The sequence below is a fragment of the Scatophagus argus genome, chromosome 11 (genome assembly GCF_020382885.2).
Source record: "Scatophagus argus isolate fScaArg1 chromosome 11, fScaArg1.pri, whole genome shotgun sequence".
Taxonomy (NCBI): Eukaryota; Metazoa; Chordata; class Actinopteri; family Scatophagidae; genus Scatophagus; species Scatophagus argus.
Window position 1 is genome coordinate 19048565 of NC_058503.1, and position 24634 is coordinate 19073198.

The 24634-nt window shown below is 41.1% G+C and overlaps 1 protein-coding gene across 5 annotated transcripts in view; it reads left to right on the forward strand.

Moving 5' to 3' along the window:
• adarb1b (adenosine deaminase RNA specific B1b) overlaps window positions 1-24634 on the forward strand; it is a 92846-nt gene that overhangs the window by 29668 nt on the left and 38544 nt on the right. For 3 of the 5 annotated variants that reach the window (XM_046403152.1, XM_046403151.1, XM_046403150.1), the window contains exon 2: window positions 4974-5050. The exons of 1 other annotated variant lie outside the window; for it this stretch is intronic. Coding sequence is in view for 1 of the 4 variants with exons in the window: in XM_046403149.1 (XP_046259105.1) it covers window positions 6046-6067 (22 nt within the window). In the remaining 3 variants the exon portion in view is untranslated. Of the gene's footprint in view, window positions 1-4973; window positions 5051-6038; window positions 6068-24634 lie in introns of those variants that run through there. One more of the 5 variants, XM_046403149.1, reaches the window with a different exon arrangement.

Genomic DNA, 24634 nt, shown 5'->3' on the forward strand with positions numbered 1-24634 from the left:
AGTTACATCTAACATTGTTATTCAGCAACTAACATATTCAAAAAAAAATGCTTCTGGTCACACAAGACCAAATTAGGATAGAGCAGTAAAACTCCCATAAGTAATACTGAATTGACACAAAAAAAGACATTTTGGCTGTTTTCGCTTTCTTATCAATCAATAACATGTTTGTTTAGTGTTCTAGGGTTGCCCTTATTTGCCTTATTTGCAGTTATTTTTCAGGCATACTTTTGACCACAGGTCTTACATAACGTTAATGCCTGCTTTTTGCATTGAGTCAAGTATCAGCTGAAACTGAACCCACTGGAGCTCCTCGTGGGAGTTGAGCTGAAATGTGTCTTTTTCTGTCTTGTGCACTGGCAAGATGCACAAAGCTGTCAACAGAGGTGTCAAAAGAGTCAAAAGTTTTTGTGAGCAAGCAAGAAAAGCAGATGGGTAGGGGAAAAAAGGAAAGGATGTGGTTTCTCCTTGGAAAGGAGAAAGAAATAGGATAGGCATTAGAGTGCTTATCCGATCCTTATTTCTTGGCTACTAATACATAGACAAATGTGTTTAAAACACATTAAAGTTTTAATCCCTCATTTACTTCAGCCTCAGGATGGTTCATTCTCCTAAAAAGAATACTTGTCTTAGTGCTTTGTTGCAATCAAAGCATTTCATTATGGCTTTATCTTGACATTATATTTCAGACCGGTGTTGCATCTGTATTCCAATCATGTCACATTTTGACACTAACAGGGCAGCTTTGATCACATTCCTTTAATTCAAAGGGCAGACGAGTATATCCTGCCACATTTCTCTTCAAAACTTTAGAATGAGGATAAGTTTGCTGGCTGTACAACTCACGCTCACACAGCGACTTTATAGTTTTCTGCTGCCAGCCGCCAAGCAACTCCATCAGATTGCCTGAATGTTTATTCCCCAGAGATACCTTTGCAGCGGCATTTTGAGTAAGTGTGAGTGAGTCATTCGCTTCTCGCTCACAAACTTCCACAGTGTATGACTTCCATCTTAATCCCTGACTTCAGTTTTCAGACGTAAAAGACTTTTGGCAGCCAACGGGCTCCAACAGCCATCAGCTGTCTCGCCATCTGCGTAATGATGCAGAAGTGCGCTGAAGTTTATTGCAGTCATCTATTAGTAGCACGGCATCATCTGGCCTGTCAGTTTCACCTGCTGAAATGTGTCATACACACTAAGAGAATCACTCAACAGTTATCTAAGTGCAAAATATTGACGTAATGTGGCTGAATGACTGATAAGAATAAGATTTGATAATTCAGTCGCATCTGTCAGAGAGGGGTAAAGGCACAACAAAGTGGAACAGGTGAGTCATAGAGCAGATGAAAGAAATAACATTTATGAGGTGATGAAGCTAACAGCTCAATCGTGAACAATTGTCAGTGGCATTGGGAGGTCGCTGAAAGAGGTCACGTAAAATTAAGGAGTGTTTATACTTGCCAACTGTCGTTCTTCATTATTATGGAAGGTTGCTTTTTGTTTACTAGTAGGCTCCAAGATTCGCATGGTTGCTCACTCTCTACTTGTTCGGAAAAAGCTCCAACGTTTTTAAAGGAAGGGCACTTATCCATAAACAGAGGATCATAAATAAATCCAGCTTTGCAGAGCAAATACGAATAAGTTAGAAACCACCACGAATAGACGACAAGCTCTTCAAGTTTATCAGTTGATCAGGCCATAGTCTTGGATCATATCTCTAAAATTCTCTACAAGTCCTGACTAATGAAAGCTCCTGATGTTCATATTTCTGTGATTCTCAGCAACTTCATAAAAAAGAGAAAAATACTTTCAAACATTACTGGATGCATATGAATGAGGTAAGGAGAATGCTTCAGGGACAAGAGAGATACTGCAAGTCTTCCTCCTGCTGTCAAAATGACAGTCAGGAGAGAAGAGTGTAACATTGGCTGCATTTTTAGCAGTTTGATCTGCAAACTTTTCTGTAAATATGCAGCATCAGATAAATTTTTTTTTCTCTTTCTTGCAGGAAAAAGACACAACAGAGGCTTAACAACATAGCCTGAACTGAGAATGCAGATGATTTGAAGATGTATAACGAACCCACTGATTAACCAGTTTTGTTTTCTTATTGGCAACAACAGCATCTCTCCTTAATTAACTGAAAGAGAGAAGCACAGATCATTGAACACTTTTTGTGTTTCTGCCTCTGGGAAATGTGGTGTCAGAAATGCAAGGGAACTTTTTTTCTGCATCTCTGGAAATGGGGTTAATTAAGCTGTGTTGAAAGTTTGGATTAGCTTAGGGCAGGCTCCATTAAGAGCAGTTGGTGCTCAAAAAAGGTTTTGTCTTCAGGTTTTCACCAATTAAGAAGCGACATGACGTGCAAAGCTCATTTAAGAACCAGCAACCTAAGCATTTTGCTCCTGCTTCATTAACATTAAATTGCTTAGCAGTTGTTGTCTTTAATGTATCACGATTGACATCTGCCACTGTGCTTGGCTGCTGGCGTAGAACTGCAGCGTTAGTTACTGAGAGTGCAGAGTCTGTGCATGGAAAAAAAAGCACTGAATCAGGAGCTGTTCTCAGTAAGATTTGCCCCTGCTAAGGATTTTGTAACAGACTTAGCATCACAGTGAAGACGACTGTCAGGATGAACCACATAACGCAGATTCTGTGCTACTGCTGTGGGGGGGACAAGCGTCATCTCAGGGATACAAGTTACTTCCCTTTATTTCAGCAAAATAGTGCATCATGATGCAGTGTTATAATAAGCTTTCACTTTGTTACAGGGCTGTGTTTCACTTTGTTGCAGTTTCAGAGCAAGCAACCTTTAACCTCTGCTGTCAACGCTAACCCTCGTGTTTTCTTTTAACCTCTGTTCTTGATGGTTAGTGGAAGAGGCAAGGCTGAATCCCCACAGCAGACAGTAGCTGTGGCTGAATGTTCTTAAACTCAAATTGATGTATTCATTACTGCTAAAATAGCAGCGAAGCCCTTAGAGACTCGGCTGCGTAAGTGCTAGCGTAGCCTGTCCTCCTCCTCTGTTGCATCTCGTGGTCAGGAGAGAGAAAACACAAGGTGAGTCACAGCAGCTCACAGCTGACTGATGTGATGAATCCTACAGTGCATTCACAATAATAAAAACAAAACTATTGTTCATGCAGTACGTAGATGCTCCAGTCTCAGTGCTGACTTCTTGTTTTTCTTTTGTCTGTGCAACATTTTTGTGTTTTGCTCATGTTAAGCCTGGAAAATAGTTGTGAAAGGGTTACTAAATGTAACACGACTGAGTCAAGGCCATTCCTAATTTATTGGTGTTATGGATTTTCCTCAGTCTTTCAAGGTCATTCAATAAAAAGAAAAGCTGTTTTATCTTCATTACATCAAGGCTAATATCTTTTGGGCTAGATACAGCTAAGATATATTAGTTTAAATACAAAGAGCAGAAGTGAGGAGTTGCAGTTAAGTTCGGGAATAGTGTATTTGATTTTTGACATGTTTTCATGTAGAACGAGCTACTTGCAGGAGTGGGGTCTGAATTTCTGATCTATAAGAATGTGTTGAGTTATGCAGTTGGAGTGGAAACAGTGCTGACCTACAACATTAAGACGTTTGCGCCTGATATAACCTGAGCCGTGTGCCCTGTTTGCTTAAATGTGCAACACTAATATGTGTTTGGTTACTGTGTCTGAACTTGGTTTTGACATGGAAAGTCTAACATGCACAGTGACACGCACAGGCACACGTTGCAAGGCAGAATATGTAAATTGACGCTAACTTTATGGAGGGTGACTTTTGAGCCAGAACTCCATGTGGCAGCTCAGAGAGGTGTAGAGCACCTCGGTGGATGTCTTGAATACAGATGGTGGATGCAGGCATGCACACACACGTGCACACACGTACTGTATCCACAGGACACTGGAGGATGTAGTGAGTTTATTTTTTTCCAACCAAGTTGCCCATATGCCCACACAGATACCATATGGTCTGCAACACTCACCACTCACCCTACACACCTTTTGTGAAGGGACAAGCAATGTGGAGTTTCTCTGTAAAGGTGTGACATATTGGTTTAAGATTAACCAATTTCATTGAGTAGCATCATAAGGTTTTACATCTGGTTCAGAATAATATGGTTAAAGTTTTCAGAATGTAACTAATGAAAATCTTTCATTGTCCTTGTGTGTTACCCGGCATCAGTATTAAAGGTGCGTCTGATGAAGCTCTTGGATGCCTGAATTAAAGTCTGTTTGTCGTTGTTGAAATGCAGTAGTTGGTTGGTTTGGGCAGTTTGACACATGTAACTTGATTTTAATTTATCTAGAAGCCTGTGACTCTGGCTCAGTCCATGTTAAACCTTGCCAGTGTCACCTTCTTGCTTTGTTTTCAAGATTGCCCTCTGTCCTTTTGCCTGCGACAGTAGAATCACTGTCACTAATGTGACTGGACAATGGTGCAGCATCTGCTCCCTTCTCAGACGCCTTTTTCGCTGTCTCGGATGTTAGCTGGCAACTGCCACAATGTTTTCAGTGCTTTTTTTGTGGCTCTAGTCCTGTGGTTGTTGCTCAGGGCGGAGTCAGGAGGGTGTCGACCGGCGGTTTCTTCTTATGTCATGGTGATATGTGACGTCTTACCGACTGCCTGCAGAGATTTGTGGCCTTGTGTCATGTCATTGTTGCTTTGGGCCGAATGTGTTGCATCTCCTCAAAAAAAAGTCACGTGTCGGCTCTTTTTAAGAAATCACACGTTTTGTGGTTAAGCCTTATGTTAGCACAACAGTTAAAACAGGACGTCCCCATTGACTGGTAGAGGATTTTATTTTTTAGTAAAAATGACTGAGAAATGGAATAACCTCAAGAATCTGTTTACTTTTTTAATTTGTAGTTATTTAATGTTTAATATTTCTTCTTAAGTATGAACGAGTCCAGAGTACTTTTATGTATACAGCCACATCACACATATATTAATGATCTGCTGTTTGTTCTCTTCAGGCGCTGTGTGTGGCATCTGTGGCCTGCAGAGGATTGGGAACAGTACACCACTTTCTCCTTGACTACTCAGTGTAACGGTGAGTTCAGAGCCAGTTCAACAGCAGGAACCCTAGATGACCAACATTGCAGACAGATCCAAAGTTGGACAGATTTCTTTGAGTATTATTGGACAAAAGACAAATGTCTGAAGTTGCAGTGTGCTGACTTTTCTTTCAGCTCTGGAGCTGCTCCGGTGATTGAAGTGCCAAATGAGGTGTAATGTTCCCAATCGTACAAAAATGAAGAGGAGTCATATTCTGCTTAAGACAGAGTTCATAACACTGGTGTTACTTACATACGTTCACCTGATGCCAACTCACATCTCACCTTTAAGTAGAAGTGAATAGTATTGAATACTAAAATTCTTTGCTCTGTTTCTTTCTTCCTTCCTCCTTGTTCTTGGAGGACTTTGAGGAGTACAATTCATATCTCTGCTCCAGTGTGGCTATTTTTAGACTGGCTCAAATATCAGGGGATCCTTGACTCATCCTTTCTTTCTGTCTCTCTTAGCCTGTCTCCTTCACTTACCCCCATTCGATGAAATCTCAAAACCCTCTCCTTGTTCTCCAGGGATGGTCAAGTGTAGGCCACAGAAATACATTTATGTACAGTACAAGGCAGTATGTACCTTTGTCCCTGTACTATATGTTGTGATAACTCATTCACTCAAGATGAAGATCAGTTAACTCACACTGGGAGCACTTCCCATCCGTTTTAAAGTCTGAAAACAATACCCCAGATTTCAAAATTTTAACTTAAAGAAGATACATAACAAAAGACACTATTGAGGTTTTTTTTGGAGTTTGAGCCAATGACTAAAAATCAGGTAATTTCGGTGTCTTCTGCATCAGTTTTGACCATGCTCTTTTGATTTATTTTTTCTTTTGATTTTATTTTAGGAGACATTTACTGCCCTCCTTGCGCTGTTCTTAAAGAGTGTCCGTTTTGCTGCTGGGTGCTAAGGGGAAGGAGCTGTCAGGTAGACAAGACCGCCTTGAGAAGCAGTTTATCTCCGCATGTTGCTGCATGGAGGATGCATGCCCAGTGGCGCGGAGGTGATGACACCATGTTGTCTTTGTCAGGACTTTTTCGGTGTTCCACCCAGATTTAAAGTGTAGGAAAAATATAGAGGCACGACACTGTCAGCTCTGCCTGTCTCTGTATCATACTGACTCCCTCATCCTCCTCTGCTGCAGGGTGCAAACACTCTGAAACCGCAGACAGGATGACCAGCGTTAGCTTCTGTATCAGCCCCAATCACACACACACACACACACACACACCACACAACACATACTTTGCATTTGGCAGCATGAGCACATATTTGTTTGGTTACACTGTCAAACTGCACAACAGCCGTTTGGATGCACACGTGCAAGCCAAAGCTGCTGTTATTTTCCATTAGTTGTAATGATGAATTATTAGCCAATGTTTTGTACTTTGTGTTTACAGACATTTGTTTGTGGCAGCAGCATTCCTGTAGCCTGTGCTTAGAAGTCCAACCTGTGGCATCTTGCCCACCTTCTTCCATCTCACCTCCAATATTTTAATGGATATTTAGTGCAGTGTTCCCAAGATAGTAGCACTCATCCAGCCACAGTGTGCTGTGTTGCTGCAGGGTAGTAGAGTTGAGTAAAGCTTGTGGCACATCAGTGAGCAGCTAATTCTCATAGTGTTTTAAATTTGGTTTTGTGGCTTTTATTGGAACACCAGATCACATGTTTTAGGATGGACTTTCAAAAGTGCATAATAAATGCATGGACCAGGAAAATTTAAGGATGTGTGTATTTACTGTGTGTTTATGTAGCTATGTATATTAAGAACATATTGTGAAGGGCTCAATCTGCAGCAGCCTGGGGCATTGCCAAAATAAAAGGCTATTACAAGTGTCTGCAAGTATTTCAAGCCAAAGCATTTTAAAATACTGCACCAGATTAATCGGCAGCTTATATATTGAGTGCCTCAGCTAACGCTCTGGATAGAAATATGGAGATTGTGTTGAAATTTCAATAGCAAACCTGCTGGGCTGACCCACATTAGTGAGGGACCATTAACTGCTTTCCACATTGCTGAAGCCTTTATTGAGTTCCAGCTCCCTTGAATGATTAAAGGAATTAAATCATTTTCGGTAACAAATGATTTTGCCCTCTGCTTTGTAATTGTTAGATATTTGACAATTAATGATTACCTGCAATTAATGTCCCACACCAGGGGGCGCAGACCAAGCCTGTTCACGTTGGCAAATGGGCACCATTAAAAGGATGTTGAATTAGCTATTAGCAGATTCAGTTTACAATATATTGCCATGATGTTTTAAGAAAACTTTAAAATGTGCTGTTTCTGAGGCTCCAGAGTTATCAGCAATGTCTTTTTTCAGATTTTTAAGCAGGTTTATGGGGATGTGTATTTGTGATGGAAAGGGGAGATAATTGCAACCTTGGAAGAACATATTGAAATATTGATACTTTGTTGAAATATGTTGGATAAAAAGTTTCCAATCAGATCAATCCAAGGCTGAACAGATCAGAACAGAACAATTACAAATGCGTTAGTATGTGTGCAGTGACCTTTTCTGTGCCAGCCGTGTGAAGAAGAAGAAAAAGTATCCTATTTTTTGTGAAAGTAAAACATTGAATCTAAAACTGTGTGTGTTCAGAGTTATGACTGAGTTATGACTTTGAGAAGCAGTGTTGTTTTTGATGTATAATGGGGTGCTAAAGGGTTTTAAAGTACCTCATTTCCTCCTAGAGCTATGTATAGTACAATAACTAACTTCTTGTTATTTCCAGAACATTTGTTTTCACATTGTGCCTTTCACATCATGCAGTATCTTTGACTCACAGCTCTCCCTCGCACCTCACAGTTTGCAAACCTCTGTCCCACAGCAGTCCAAAGGGGATGTGACCTCCCTGGCATGGGCTAGATGTAACAGATGGTCATGTGTTTTCAGGCTCCCAAATTATTAACAGAAACTGAGTGTGGTCCTACATTGTTCAGCAAGCATATAAGATTGATGGACTCTAGAAAATATCCTCAGGGGTCCAGGCATTACTGACAAGGTTAGAAGAAAGTGGGAGATATTTTTACAGTTTTCCGCTGATGCCCTTGCTCCGAGCAGCTTATGAGGTCTACATTAGTGTATTAAGCTGATATGTCACCATCAAAAGTTCAGGGAAACAAAAGGAACAGTTCCAGTGGTCAAAGCTGAAGCAAAACTGCAATGGGAATTAGTTTTATGAGTAGAAAATAGACACAAATGCCTTCATTTGGCTTCTGTTCAAAAGTTTCTTTCCAACATCTATTCTCTTCTCTGATATTCTCATCTTCATAAGTCATTTCCTTCCAGTGTTGCTTTTGGAAAGCTGCAGATTTTAACTCGTTTCTGCTGAGCACAGCCATGTGGTCCAACGTGAAAATCAACATCGGTATTCTAAGACATCTTAAAATAAACCTGGCGTTATGTTTTAATAGAATTATGTTACAGTGTTTTGGCTCCTCTCACTTCAGATGCTCCAGCACCATATGTTCTGGTATGGTCCAGTAGGCAGAGTGCCTCCAACACTGTATCACACTGATTAGCATGTATTTATATGGGAAGAATCCATCTGGAGAGTACCTGCGTTCTTTCACACTCTGCACCCACACTCTGTTGATCTACTTCTCAATTTCTCTCAAAGTTCTTTCTTACACTTCACCTTCAGCTTTCATACTTAAGTACGTCATTCATGTACACTGGTTTCCATCCATGCCTGTGACCAGACAGGAGATGGCTGGATCTGGTATCAAAGCTCTCGTTTGTTTTGGAACCTAGCAGTGGAAGCAGAGAACAGATGTGAAAACAATGTAGTCACTGAGGCGAAGCTGTAACAGAGGCTGCTATCTCTGATAGTGTAGATTCGACTCAGCAGCGTCAGTCTGCTTACTGTCTCGGTGACATCTGTTTTACACTGTACGAAGTACAGATGGGAATTGCTGCATGTGGAACAATGATTACACTTCATATTGATTCAATTGCACGGTTTGTTTTACGTACCTTAACTGTAACATCACTCCTGTGTACCTCTTGGACAAATGATCGACCCGAAGTGTTATTATTACGGTGCTGACATTTTGTGTACATAGTGTGTATTAGTATGATTATACATTTGTGGCACTTTGATTATATGACAAGCAGACGATCCATTAATGCCTCATATGTAATTTTAGGTTACATTTACACATTTATAATTATATATATTTTAAATATATACCTTTTTAAATGAATAATAACATTATTCAGACAACAGAGATAGATGTATTTACACCCATGCTTGTATTTTGTCCCACTAAAAAGCCACCATACTGAGTCAAATCAGATTGTTTTGGTCTAAACCAATTTTCCTTCCGACCACACCGCTGTCGCCACCATTGCTGAAACCTCCGTACGGCCTAGCTGGACAGAAAGGCTGTGATTTAATCTTCCTCACCTTGATCAGATTACACACTGAAATTAGTATGATTACAGCTGTCGCTGATTAATGGGAAAGCTATAATTAGCACCCTGCACATAGGGAGACTCTGAGTGTGTCTTATGGGGGAAAGAAGATGTGTACAACTCTCTACATGTGCACTCTCATGTTCTCTCGTGTGTGTGTGTGTGTGTGTGTGTATGTGTGTGTGTGTGTGTGTAAACAACCACTAGAGAAGAAGTTGAATTGTGGTTATAAAGTGGAATCGACTCAGGCCTAAAATAACAAGAATAAGACCAATAAGAAAAATGGAATAGAACAATATACTCAACTCATCATTGCTGAAATCATTAGAGAACCACTGTGTGAACGTCAGAAGAAAATGGGTATGCACATCAGGGTGAAAGAGCTGTGAAACCCAGCTTCAAGACACTCAAATGAACTTTACTCCAGTGATACACAGGAGTGATTTTGGCCTGAACTTACATCAGCATGCAATAACGTCACATTTAATCTTATTAACTTTTCTGTCCTACCTACTGAATCAATCTCATAGTTCTACTTGTTGTACATCAATTAAATTTCTATAGAAACATGTTTAAAAACCGAAAAGCTATTTAATAAATTCCTTACATAAGACATAGAATAATTAAATGAGAAATACAGCATTAAAACACAAATTAGGAGTACAGAAACAAATAGAAGGAAAAGCATCGTGGAAGTGGAGAATAGTTTTAGCCTTTAGTTTTACTAGTGAGTTCAGGAAGATTTCTGCAGGTTTGTGGTGCATAGAAACTAAATGTTGCATCTTCGTGTTTCTTTGGGACTTCTTGGTCAGTTAGCCGAAAGATACAAGATGACTTGAGAAACCAGTAGGATTCATATGGTGAAATAAACAGTCAGAGATGAAGTTTCCTCATAAATCTAAGACATTTGTTAACACACAGCAATTGGTCAAGTCTATGAAACACCTGTAACCAGTGCAGAAACCTAACATCCAGTGTGATAAGGTTTATTTTTGTCTGTTTTAGGACTTGGACTTGGACTCGAGTCTTGTTGTTGTCATGTCATATTATTGTCATCTTGGAAAGGATCTGTGAAACTATTAGTGTGTCATCTGCATGATAACAATTGCTGATTTAAAAAGTCACTCCCACAGAAGCAACAATATCAACAAATACACACTTCATATAAACAAAGCGTCACTGTTACACACATAAAGCAGAAATATCAGTAGCATACTGCAGTAAAACGACTGGAGGAGTACGACTAAAATCGTCATGCGTGTTAAAAACCTATGATATTGTTTCTCTGTAATTTACATACATATATACATATAAAGTCTGTCTGGAGAGCATTAATGTTTGCTGTATGTACTACCTCTGATTGATGTGTAGGGACTTGGTTTTACACATGCGGTTAAAAGTAATTTAAACCACCTTCACAGCCTGCCCAAGTACTCTGCACTGTTGTTTTCGTATTTCAGTCTTATACTGACAATAGAGGCTTGTCAGTTGGGTTTGGCGTCATGCATATCGTTGGAACAGTTTGTGGATGATTGGTTCTTAGACTAAGTATTTCCGTTGCTGCGTGTTATCGTTTGCATGCAAATCTCATGCACGGAGGCATCAGTTTGCTTGCTGTCACTTGTCATATGCGGCAATCCAACTTTGCTGTCAAAGAGATGCCGAAGTCGCATCTCTTGAGTGGCCAACTGGTGTGCATGTTTCTATCAGCCTTTAACCTGAAGAGTAGACGTCATGTTAGTGGAATGAAAATGACTTATTACTGGGCTAGACCCTGACCGTAGTGAAGGTGTAAAAGCAGCTAATAGTGGCTACCACTTTACCACTTGCTAACCCCTGGAATATAAATTCTGGCCTAATTGGGCTTTCAAAGGCATTTTTCAGCCACACATGATGGCAATCACTGGGTACCCCCTGCCTTACCGAGGGAGCAGTCAATACAAACAAGATGGATCGTATGGAGCTGCAGAGGCAGGGGAGAAAGGGAGCGATAAGAGATTGAACTTGAGAATTTCAAATATTTATAGTGATAATATATAGTGGTGTATATCAGACTTTGTGCATGCATGAGGTATTTGTAGGCACTCCAGGTATACAACAAGCTTAGGAGGCCCTACTGCCACACAGCAAACCTCTCAGTCAGTAAGCAAAGGTAGCCACTGCGTGTTTCTGTACTGCAGTACTGCTGCTGCTGATTGGAAATCAGATCCTGAAGTGGAATGTATTTGCCCAGTTTTTAAATTTTATGGTTGAGATAGCTCAGTATTTCTCAGTCATTTAGCATTTCATTTATTGAGAAGAAAAAAAAAACAGGGAGCAGATGGGACTAAAGAAATGAATTTGCTTCACCTTACTGAGAGTTAATGACTTTGAATCTGTCCTGTACGCAGGTTAGATTATATGCTGGGTAAAATACTAAAAATAAAGAATCATGGCCTAAGGGAAAAAGAGTGAAAATTCACCTTGAGTCTTGAGTTGTACACTGTGTGTCGGGTCCCTAGAAAAATGTTTGCAACTTAAAGAACTAAAACAGAATAATCAGCCTGTGACTGAACCGCAAAGTGAAAGCTTTCTCAAAAACAAAAGCAGATGTATTACAGTTCAGAAAATCTTTCAAAAGTTCTACAGATCCATCTGCAGTCAATTATAAAGATTTGTTTGTTGTTCAGTAGTGTGTAGGGAAGGTTAGGAGTGTATGCTTGTTTGTGTATTTTATTGGATCCGTTCAGTGAATAACATTTGTGATCCATAGTGATGCTCTTTTCTCTTCTGCAGCAGCGGGCACTTCCAACATGACTGCGTCATGGCATGAGTTTGCTGTCACATTTTTCTCAGTTATATAAGAACTGAAATAAGTGGAATAGCAATGCCAGATCGACATACTGCTGCACACATTCACACACACATTCCTGGCACTGAAGTCTGAGGCTCAGTGTTTGGACAAGATGGTTACCAATATGTTATATATTTGTAATAACAGAGTTCATTGTTTTAGGATTAATGTGGATAGTGGATGATGGTGGCGCATTCTCTCTTTGATTTCTGCTACCACATATAAGCTAAGCTGAGCCCATGTACACAGATGTACTGTGATAAGTGAGGATGTGACTGCAAAAAATGTGTGCTTGGGCGTCAGCATTTCAGCTCTGACAGCGTGACCATGTTGGTGTTAAGCTTCATGCTGTTCACCCATTCTGCCATAGCAAGGTTTCTTCAAGCCTGTGAAGTTCGCTGATAAAATTAGCACAGCAAATTAGCACTGATGAGTCACTCATTATCAGCTTTGTATATGTTGGCAGGAAATCGGTTGTTGTGGGCTGCTTTGCTTGCTCAGGTCCTCTATTTACAGGAAAGCAAATGCTGTAAACAAAGAAATTATATGTGTGAAATTTCAGTTTGTTTTCATGATGAACAGAAGGTGTGTGGTCATGATTATTTTCCACACCTTTCAACACTGAGTTTGCTCTGTTTGTCAAAGGCAAAATCAGGATTAAGAGCTTGCGGACTTGTGGAGAAACGTATTTTTTTTCCGCTACTGCTTTGTTTGGGTGGATTTTTTTTCTAAAGTCGATTTCAATTTCCAATACAGCTCAGTAGCTCTGAATTAAGAAAAAAAAATACAGCCAGTTTCACTCTTTCGATTTCCCATAGTGTTTTGTATTGTGTCCATGGAGAGAGGAATGTCACTCTGGAAGTGCTGCTGTGTGAAAGTTTGGACAGGATTTCAAACAGCAGCACTTTAGAGGCGTACTGCATCTACAAAGCTACAGTCAAACACTTATTTCTTTACTCAGAGCAGCTCTGCTCTGTTTGCTGGTTGTGGTTATTGTTTATTGAAAATGCATCCTGCAGTTCATTTGTTTGTGTCTGTCCTCACTCACCATAGTGTACATTTGGAACTTGTTTCAGGGTTTGTAACAGAGTGCTGTGGGGCAGATTTGACAGACCATTTCCCTTGGTTACAATAAAGAAAGGATTAAGATGAGTCATGCTTCATATTAGCTCTTTAGGTTTCATTAAAAATGCCTTGATCAGCCCTGATATATTGCAGATTGGCTCAAGACGCCTCTATGAAAACTTCTATCCAGATTTCAGTGTCAGGACTTTCAGAGGAATACGCAGAAGTAATGAAGAACATTTACTTTCTCTGTAAGGGAAACATTTGTCTGTTTTTATTTAGTAATAACAGATTGGCAGAGCACTCTGCGTTCCCTTGCTGCTGTACTTTTTTGGCTTTAAAACAAATGCACTGTACTCGAGTAAGTGTCGTGATGTAGTTGAATGCCAAGCCACTTGTGACTGCTCAGTCAATATATAAAAAATTGATGTGATAGAACGACAAATGGCCTCTTCTTGAATGTTGCATGCAGAAAATGACAGAAATTTGCTGGCATGTTTTAGTGCGCTTCTAAGCAGTCAGATGACATTATGTACCGTTGGTTGACTGTTGATGCTAGCATGATCATAATACATATATAACAGCTGAGTTGACTGCCTTCTTTAACCTTGCAAACCTCTCACTGGGAAGGTTTCTGTGGACAAACCTCATTCTTCCTTCGTTTCAGTGGAGGGAATCATCTCTCTGCTCCCTCTGAACACTGTGGATATGACTGCATCTTCTCTCTTGTTCTCTCCCTTCTGCCCCCATTTTTGCATTTCTCTCCCCCCACCCCCGAGGCCTGTGCTGGTGTGTTTTTGTCTCTGCATTGCTCCATGTTATATGGAGTGAACATAATTACTTCAATGTCTCATTGGGTGAAAGATGCATGAATCGAGAGAGGTTCAAAACAAGTATCAACGTCCTGGAGTTAGCCATCATCATCGAGGCTAAAGCGATGCTACAGATGGGTGCCGTCAAAGGCCGTGGGTAAGCGGTAACAAGAACCACAACAACAAAAAACTGCCTTGGCAGCCCATGACCTCATTGTCTGTTCATGTCAGAAATGCTGCTGCCAGTGGTGGGTTTGCGTCTGCTTGCTTTAGCCACTGCCTACCTTTGTAGATGTTAGTTTGTCCCATTATGTCACTTCATTTTGACTACATGCTCATCTCTCTCACCCTCTTGTAATTACAGGCACCGTTTGTGTGTGGTGATAACACAGTATCATGCCCACTCTCTCAGCCTGAGGACACTGAGCCTACAAATCATACCTTAGCATTTTAGCTATGCTTTATTATTATTATTTTTATATCTATTTCTCTATGTGTCTCTTTTTCTATTGCGTCATAATTGCAGAATGTGAGTGTGACCCATTCCCATGTTAGGAAACTTGTTATATAAACATAGCCTTGAGCATGTTAGCACACCAGTAGCTGCCTGTGACTAGCCAACAGAGCACGGCATGTACACAAAGTGCAACCTCTTTGTCGGTTTTCATTCAAGATTTGAGATCTGGGATCTTCAGAGCATGAAGATCTTCTGCAGCCTCTGTAGATGGTGACTTATTTGACTGCTTTGCAAGTGAACCAGTAACTGGAACAAAGCTTTTTTTTATTTTTTGCCTCAGTAAAGGTGAATGTGACTGTCTCACAAAAAGTGACCCAGAAGGTTAAGGCTAGCTGAAAAATAAATGTGTGTGTGTGTGTGTGTGTGTGTGTGTGTGTGTGTGTGTGTGTGTGTGTGTGTGTCAGAAGAGAACAGAACATTTTGTCATTGAAGTCCACTCAAGTTCAATGACAACAAATTTACCCATAATGCTTTGGAACACATCAGAGAGCGTCTCTCTGGGCTCCAAATTACCTCTCACATCTGCTGCTGCTCTGTGCCAGGAATACCCCGACACAAACACACACACACACACACACACACATACACACATACACATGAGCACCAAAAGCCAAGAGACTGCCTGTTTGAATTGATTAGACTGCCATGAGTGAAGTGATGATGTGCTTAAGTAGAGATGATGGACGAAGTTTCCCTAACTGATTGTTCTGTAAGTCCAGTGAATCTGGCTTGCATGCAGATTGGGCTAAAATTACTCTGTATTTTTCACTGGATTCAGCACCCCATGCCCAAAACCAGGATGAGTCCTTAGCCGCCTGGGTTCAGTCTCACCTGGTGGTTCTTGTCTGCATGCTCTCTCTTTCCTCTCTCCTTCCACAATAATAAAAATGATAATAAAGAAACTGAGAAATGGCTGTTTAGATATCAATAACCAAAAGTTATGTAACATGATATGAGATGAGATGCCAGGACCAGATCACATCATACCAACGGAGACTAGAGAGAAGAAGGAGGCAAAAGACTGAGTTTAGGTGAATGCAGAAAGTTTCTTGTTGTTGTGCAGAAAACAGCTTGCATGGACTTTGCGTTGAAGTTCTAATGTGTTGTTTCCTGTCGGTGGTGAAGCATCCATGCCTGACAAAAGAATTTGGAGCAAATGGGGCAAATCTCCAGACACACTGATAAGAAGGACAAACAACACTAATGTAGCTTTCAAGATGCAGTTTGCAAGTTTCAAAACACGCATTTGCTGTTTGTATTGAACAGGCTCCACTGAATTTGGGACAAATTGGGACATTATGGCAGTTCTGTTTTCATATTTTTCACAGCAGTGGAGCCTTTAGTCTCTCCGATGTTTCAATACGCACACACACGCACACACACACATACATATCTGCTTGAAATTGATACAAAGCTGAATATTTCCTACAAAAAAATACCAAAAAATATTTAAGTATTTTGGAACCATTTGGGTTGGGCGCCCTCACAAATCACAAACATACTGGCCACCTTGTTTGGTCACTGAAACCAATAGTAGATGTTAGAAGCCTGTAAGTCTTCTAACGATGTAATTGTACCTGCTGAGTGAGTGTTGTTAAGTCCCTTCATAGTAAACAAGCAGAAGCAAAAGGGTCACAAGAATAAGAATGTGAGGAATTGCTTCTCAGTTTGTTCACCTTTCTCTCACTGTGCCAAAAAGGCAGTCAATTTTACATTACCTTTGCTCTATAGTGCCATTCCCACTCTGTCACCGACTCTACCTCATTGTCTTCACTGGATACCTGCCCCCTCATTCTCTGTTTCTGTCTCTGGTTTACCTTGAGTGACCCAGTGGGCAAATGACATTGAAACCTCCTGAGTCAGCATGTTTGTATCAAATTGAACCATTAGTCCTCTGCTCGGCAGCATAGCTTTGCACCCAAGCAAAGATATTAATTAAAGAGTAAGGCTCTTTTCTGTAGGTATAATGAAGAGGTATAATAAAAATCTGTTAATAAGAGAATATCACATCGTGGGCAAAATCAATAAAAATAAAATCAGTAAATGAGACAGAAAGATTATAACCTGAATATTATCTCAGCACTTTTTCAAAAATTGTTCTTCAGAATTGTCCATTAGGGATGCAGTGCTGGCAGAAATCCGTTCAGTCCTTCCATCAGAGGCATGTTCGTTACCAAACTAAAATAGTAACCCTTATGTAACTGTGGCCTTTGCCTGGTGAAAGTAGATGTCAGATGCAGTTCTGCAGTGTAGTGGCTCAAAATCTTTCTCAGGCTAAAACCGCAAAACAGACTGAGAACAGAAAATGAGCAAATAAAAAAAAAAGACCCTTTTGGCTGACAGTGGTCTTGGTTATTTATTAAAATTTTATCCTCTGAGTCAGAGATGAAGAGAGACGAAGTATGACATGTTGAAGTGGTGTTGTGTTTGATTCCAAGAACTTGTTCCATTTTTGAATAATTTGGATAGTTAGATGAAAGGATGGCCCAGTACTGACATCATATTGATATTTTTCTGTTCTCACAGTGACTCATTAGGACATTGTGTGTTTTGGTAGTGATTCTGCAGAACTCTTCGTTTGAAGGTACTTTTACTTCTTAAAGAATTCCTGCAACCTCTTGGGTATTTTGTTGGGAATTGCAGTTTTCAACATCACAGTGTTTGGATTTTCCAAAGCCACAGGCTGTCACATGGAAAAAAACAGAAGACAGACATGTATACACAACAAGCAGCCAGTGAGCAAAGAAGACCAGCTTTGCTCAGTGGTCCATAGGAGCGCAGGCCTGAGGCAGCTATGGCCACATGGCAATCCCAGAAAGATGTTCCTCCATCTTATCGTATTGATACTGACTTGCTGCCTGCAGCTCGTGTGTTTTATCAGGGCTGCACACTTCATTTTCTGTATAGGCAGCCTCATGTTTCTTCCAACATGCATTCAGTGACCAAAATGAACTTTCTGACTCACCAGCAAAGCTGACTGGTGGATGAATAAATCAATCAGCCAAGCGTATTTTTTACTAGCCAAAATTTATGCATAGTGGTTATAGTATTTAAAAATACTGCAGTAAAACAACACAGTGACCTGACAACAATTTGATTTGATATTTGTAGACTTTTTAAATATCTCCCCATGTAGAAATGAATGGGCTATTGCCATGATTTCAGCATCTAATTCTTGAAAATGCTGTACTGACATAACACAAACATAATCATAGATGTGATCTTTGTATTTTAACAAAGAAATATCTAAAAAAAAAATAGCATACTTTGTTGACTACATTGTCAACAACCCTTATGTGTAAGCTTCGACAGAGACAGCAGCTAGAAACAGCGGGCCCATTAGTGACACCAAAACGCTGTGCAGAGGATGGCCTAAAGAGATTTACTTACCAAACAGAAAGTCCAGCCACATTTGACACTTGGTGGGTGTTAATTTCAGACCTTACATGCACTTATCAATGAAAGACTCCACTTAGGATACAATTACATACACTCACACCTGATACACTCAGTGCAGCCGTAGTCTTCAGCTGTCGGCCTCTGGGAGCAAAACATTCAATAATTCAAGGCTTAAACACATAGCACTAAAAGGAAACAACCATGTTTGCGTTGGTGTGTGTCAGGCAGACAGAAGACTTTACGAAAGAGAGGGAAAAACAATGAGCGGAAAATGAAGGAGTGGGGGGAAGGGAGGCCTGACAGAGTGCCACAGGCACATCTGCCCATCCCTCACTCCCCACTCTGTGGTTTTCTGGCCTGGCACATTGACACCAACAACAGCGTGCCAGGAGGCATTTCGTGTCTCTTTGTTGCTTTCTTAAGACCTTGGTTTCTGGAGGGTGATTGTTTACCACTCCTTATACAAAAGCTAGAGTTCCTCTAAGTTTGGGTTTTATTTACTTGTTCTGTTCCACGTTAACTCAAGGGAATTGTCCAGTGTCCAAACCAGCAGTGTTGGACAGACAAACTGGAGCAGTTGGGAGGTTAAATAGGCGTTACTCAATGACATCTCAGTGGTTGTAATCCTGGGAAGGGAGGCTGTTACAGGGTTGCTCTTGAATTGACCGCACCACTTAATCTGTCTGGTGGCTTTGCCGTATTAAAACAGATCTCGCCTCATTTATTCCCCAGAGATAGGTGGAAAAGTGTTGAGGCTTCATTGGTTTGAGTGGGAGGTTGCTCAGCTGGAGGTTTAGATACGGCACCAACAACCACAGCAAAATCCATCCTTGTACCCACTTTTTCAGAGCTACTTTTGTCCAAGACACTTCATGTGGGATTACCTGATGAAGGTCATGTTTGTAATAAAACATTATCTTGTAGGTGCTTAGATACATTTTGCCATTTGTTCTTCAGGTCTGCTTTTATCCTGCACTTGGCCTAAAACTCACTGCCAGTGCAGAGCAGAGCAGCACCTTTTCCAGTCAGTTTTTCCAGTCTCACCTGTAAGTGCTGCATTTCTCTATTTAATTGAATTGTTGTCGTCTCACACACTCACAATGTACAGCACACACACACAGAATTGTGAACACAACATGCTGTGGCCTACTTTTCGAGCACCTCTGTTGTAACACTATCTGCGACCACTGAATTGAAGAGGCGTGGGAAAGCTTGAACGGCCATTGTACGACAGAACAACTGAAAAGAAAAGGAGGTTGGAGAGGCTCTGCAGGCTGGATTTAGTCTCTGTCCTGGAAGTGGTTGATTATCTTGAACTTCACATTCCTGTGGAATGAGGGTGAACCCGGTGTCAGGGGAGCTTGTCCTTTTATGCAAACATACATAAATGTACAAACACGCATTCACACACTCCCCCCCATAATTACAGTCGAACTAATTCTGAAGCACTTTGTCCGTACGCAGACACGCACAAAGTCCTCCCGTTTACTCGGCTCCCAGAGAACAAAATGAAGGCTCAGGTGGCAGTGTTGGATGCTTGCTCTGGGCGGTGGCAATGCAGATGTTACCTGGTGGCTCTAAGCTTTCCTCTGTGCGTGTGTGTGTTGTGTGTGGCCAGCTGTGATGGCCAGCTGCCCACTTTACCAAGGCCTTGGCAACTCCCCAGATGGTTGACCCAGATAGACACAGCAAGAGAGGAGAGGAACATGCACACACACCTCTCTCTCTTTGTGAAACACACACACACTCTGATGTACACCTGCGTGGGCACCCTTTGCACAGAGATGCTCGTGTAGTCCCATCAGAGCAGGTGAGGGAGGAAAGAGGTTTTTATGGGTTTATTTTTGGGATGACCTCAAACTTTTCCTGATGCAGCAAAGTTTCATCAGAATGTGGCTGTTGGTTGTTAAAAGGTGTACTACACAGCAGTAATTGGAAAAGTATTAGTTTGTTCAGCGACTTTCGAGTCTTACAACTTTTTGCATGTACAGAAAAAAGTACAGAATGTGTACAGGGCTTGATGATGATGGTTTCCCAGTCCCGGTTGCCTGCAACACTTTGGAGTGAACATGATAAAGGATGAACCAGCTGAACGTCATTTCATACCTCAGTTTTTCACAGTAGCCTTTAATCAGTAGCCCTACAGCTGAGAAAGGTTCAGTGCAGAAGTATCAGCAATATCACTTCAGTAATGAAAAAGCCCCCAAGCTGTAACAGATAGTCAACATCTGAAATAATTACTCCGGATGGGAAAAATTCATGGACTGAAGCAAGAGGAAGTAATCACATTTTCATATGTTTTTTTTTTATTATTATTATTTGTAAAGTCTAAATCATGATGCAGCTCTTTGTGTATCCTTTCTGCCTTGGTGTGGATCTGCCTGGGGAACAAATGGTGCCACAGCATTCATTTCTTCTTTTGAAAGTAGCTAAGCTAAAATGTGTGATGTGAAAATCTGAATCAGAATACTTTACTGATCCCTGGGGGGAAATTGGGTATAAATACAAATAAAAGCAGTAAGGGCTAAAAGCAGCAGTCCTTCGACTTCAGTAACCCATTGTGACTGCAGGGCTCGTCTTTAATGTCTCTTGTCTTCACCAAGGAGACAGCAGCAGTTTGTTCAGACTGTAAGAATGACCTGTTTTCCAGACAGACGACCTCCTCTTGTGTTACCTAGCTACGTCAGTGAAAAATAGCAAACGGAAAGTAGCAACACGTGTGGATGACATCAGTTCAGCTATCCAGGTTGTCTGAAGGCGAATTGAAAAAACTCATTATTTGGCATATTTCTTAAATCGTCAAAAAGCCATGACGTTAACTGTTCCTTGGAACTATTCAGCAGCTTCTGTGTTGTAAATAACAAGTGATTAAGGGCAGCGAACCTCCTTCCAACAAGAAACTGGCTAATATGAGCACAATATCAGTCTCCGGAGATCACGACGACTGCTTAAAAACAAAACAAAACAAAAAAATGTCGGGTCAGAGTAACACTTGTAATATCACTGCTGTCTTATGAATATCTGTGCACACCCATAGAGTGGAAATGATCTGTGTTATGTAATGTTTAGCATTTTCAGTCAGATGTCACATGATCAAGGTAGGTTAGACTGGAGATGTGCTCCCAGTAAGCATTTTGAAGGAGGTTTTTTTGTGAGCTCAGGGCATTTGTTGAGCAGAAGTTCACTGTGGTTATAAACAGCTACGAGAGTGGAGAATCTGTCTGAGGGAAGCGCTGTGGCGACAAGGTAACCACAGCAGTCATGTTCAAGATGTGTCGCTAATGCTAACCCCCACCCACACTTTTGCTTGCTTGCTCGTTTCGAACCAGATTTTTATGGTAATCTATAATTTAATGCGAGTAGTCAGATATGGAAATTACTTTACATACCCGCCCCTAAGCTGTAAATTGTATAGATTATAAAGACCAAAAAAACATTTCAAGTCCTTTTGGTATGGTCATGTAGGTCTTTTTTAAAGGCAGTGTGAAACAATCTCATTTGCCCTGTCAGCAGAGGTACTTTTGCGTGAACCAAACTTTGCAGCAGTCTCACCTGTCTCGGCTTTCCCACTGTTTACCCCTGTAGTCCAATAATGAATGACCCCACAAAGCTTTTCCGCTGTGTAAGGACTAAAAGCTTCCTTTTAATCTGGGGAGGACCACGTCTGCTCACCTTGAGGTTCCTTTATGTTATTCAGGGGTGTTTTTGTCCAGTCACATGTGTGTGTCTCTGTGTGTATGTGAGTGTGTGAGCACAATCATTATCCTCAATGTCACACCGCATTGCAGTGCAGTAAAAACCTTTTGAGTGAGGGTGTGTGGCGTGCGTGTGTGTGTATTATAGTCAGTCTAACAGTTTCACGGGAGGCTTCCATCAGCCCTTCATCTGATGGTATCATTGAAATTTAAAATGAGCTGATTATTGACTTGATTTTTTTTTTTATCATCTTAAATATTTCTTTAAACACATTTTACTGTCACTGTCTGTCCCAGTCTGTCCCAGTCTTATTTCTCCATCCATCTCGTTCACCTCAGTACGTCCGTCCTTGCCCTGTTAATTACCCCTTCTTTCTATCCTTCTCCCCTCTGCACCAAGATCCATTTCTTCCCCTGTGTCCTCAAGTCTGCCTCCTTTTTCTCTGTAACAGGGAATGGAAGCTTGTGCCATCAACAAGGGCACACAGCAGGGAAGAAAGATAAGTTGGCTGAGAAGAGAGACCCATTCGTCATAGGAAAAAATGCTGACACTTGTGTTGTAACATATAGTAAAGAGAGGGAGAACTATTAAAGGTGAGGAGAAACCTATCATTGTTCAGCATGACAGGAAGCAGGTTAGAAATTCGTCTGTGCGTTATGGGCAACTAACACACAATATGCAGTCGCACTCTGTTTGTCATCTTGTCAACTTAGTGTTAAAACATGCTCGAGCATCCTTGAAAGAAAACACACAGTGAATTACAATGGCATGCAATTTGTGTTGGCATGTACCTGGCCCAGGTGTGTGTCATGTTCAGCCAATTTTTTATGAGCTTGTGATCTATGGATAGCAAAAGGGAAAAAAACAAAAGCAAAACACTGGAACCTGAAAACCCAGCTTGAATTTTGCCCATGTTGCCAAGATATCCTTGACACTGTTGTCAAAATGTTGCTTGCAGCAGCGTGGCTGAGCCTGAGTTGTCAGGAGGAACAAGATGACAACTGAAGCAGCAGAAAATCAAAATATCTCTTGATTGGTGTTCGGTGGGGACACCTCAGGTTGTTCAAAGGACACTGGAGAAGCATACTGTGTTTTGTTATGGGTTCTCTGGACGTGTAATGTAAGTAATGACACCCTCACCGTTTTATATTGGTATGAAATAACAGGTTAAACCCTATCAAAGAGTGAGTATATCAAACCTTAGACTGTGTGGCCTGAAGTCTGCTGCCTTTATTCCACCCTTACTGTGTTGCAGCTTGTTGGCTTTGCCCTTCAGGTGTATATCTTGCCAGAGGGGCTAACACAGAGCCACCCATTGTTCTCCTCAGGCTTACATCGCACATGCACGCCAGCATATACACACTCCACTGCTGGTCAAGCCAAAGCCACAAGCAGTGGAGTGGATCTGTCCCAGCCGGAGAGCTGGAGGCTGGTTAAGGAGGGGACCACACCCAGCAGTGGGAGCTGATGGTAGGCTTGGGACCTTAAGGGAACTCCCATAGGAAGAATTAAGTCATTCCTATTTACAGGCCGTCTTATTTAGTACAGAAGCAGACTCCTGTTTAGCAAGACTAACTGTAAAATATAGCAGCTGGTAGATGATGTAAAATAACTACTGGGGTCCCTATAGTAAGTGGATAATCAGATTGTTAGGAGCTGCTAGGAGTCACACAAGATTATTTTGGCAGTCTGGCAGACTACCCCCTTCTGGTTTGGCCTTGCTGTCAGCGACAGTGAATGTTGTCCGCATCCTTCACAATCTTTTCTTTTTTTTTTTTTTCTTTTCCCAATGACACCATGTAGAAAACACTGCTGCTTGGTGGTGTCTGGCAAATGGCCTGTGAAAAAATCTGTGTTCACATTTTGGCAGAAGGACCTTGCAAGTTTATTTATGTATTCTCTATTTCTTCTTCCCAGATTTGTAAAGGCTGTTTGGCATGGAGTGCAGTTTTTGTCATTGCTAATTCTCACTGTTGGCGAAGGTGTAGAGGCCATGTGGCTCCTCTGGTACATGTGGAGCCACCAGCTGCTTCTTCACCTGCCAGTGGGAAGCTTCACCAGGAGGGCGCAGCAAATATTAAGGTTCATACAGTCCCCTGCAGATCCCACTCACCTTTGCATTGCCTCAAACAATCGTAGGTATCCTTACTGCAGTGTCAAGGACAAAATCCCCCACTGGCTTCCCACATTGTGAGAACTGTTTTTCGGCCAAGCCAGGAGCAGCTCCGTCAGGGACTGAACACAGTTCTCTGTAAATCTTTGAACGTATCATTTTCGGGTTTAACAAAGCAGTGAAGTTTCTAGAAAGCAGAACAGTCCTCACACTTCAGGTAACCAAAATGCTTCTGGCAGTCCTACAAATCTCAAATTCTCCTAGAAATGGATTGTCTCTTCTAATCACTGTGAGCTCCAGCCTTCACGTCAGTGCTTACAGCGCTGAAATAAGCACCCTATGGACCAATCAGGATTCTTAAATTCACCATCACAGAATGCTTCACTTAAAATGGTGCACAGAACATGGACCTGAATACAGAAAGGAAAGCACAGGAAACACAGATGCCTTCCAACAATCTCTTGGTATCACACTTAACTAAAATCCTCATTGATAGCCTGCTATGAAACAAATTGTACAGACAACAGACAGTTAATATCTGTTAACTCACAGTTTATTACATTGAGCATATGGGCAGGTTGTCGGCTTCTTATTTGAAGTAATAATGTAAAATGTAATTTTCTTTTATTAAGTCAATTATTTGTAGAGCATTTGCAGCTGTTCTACTGTGTGTACAGTGTGCGATGAGAGTGTTTTATCAGATATGTTCTTGT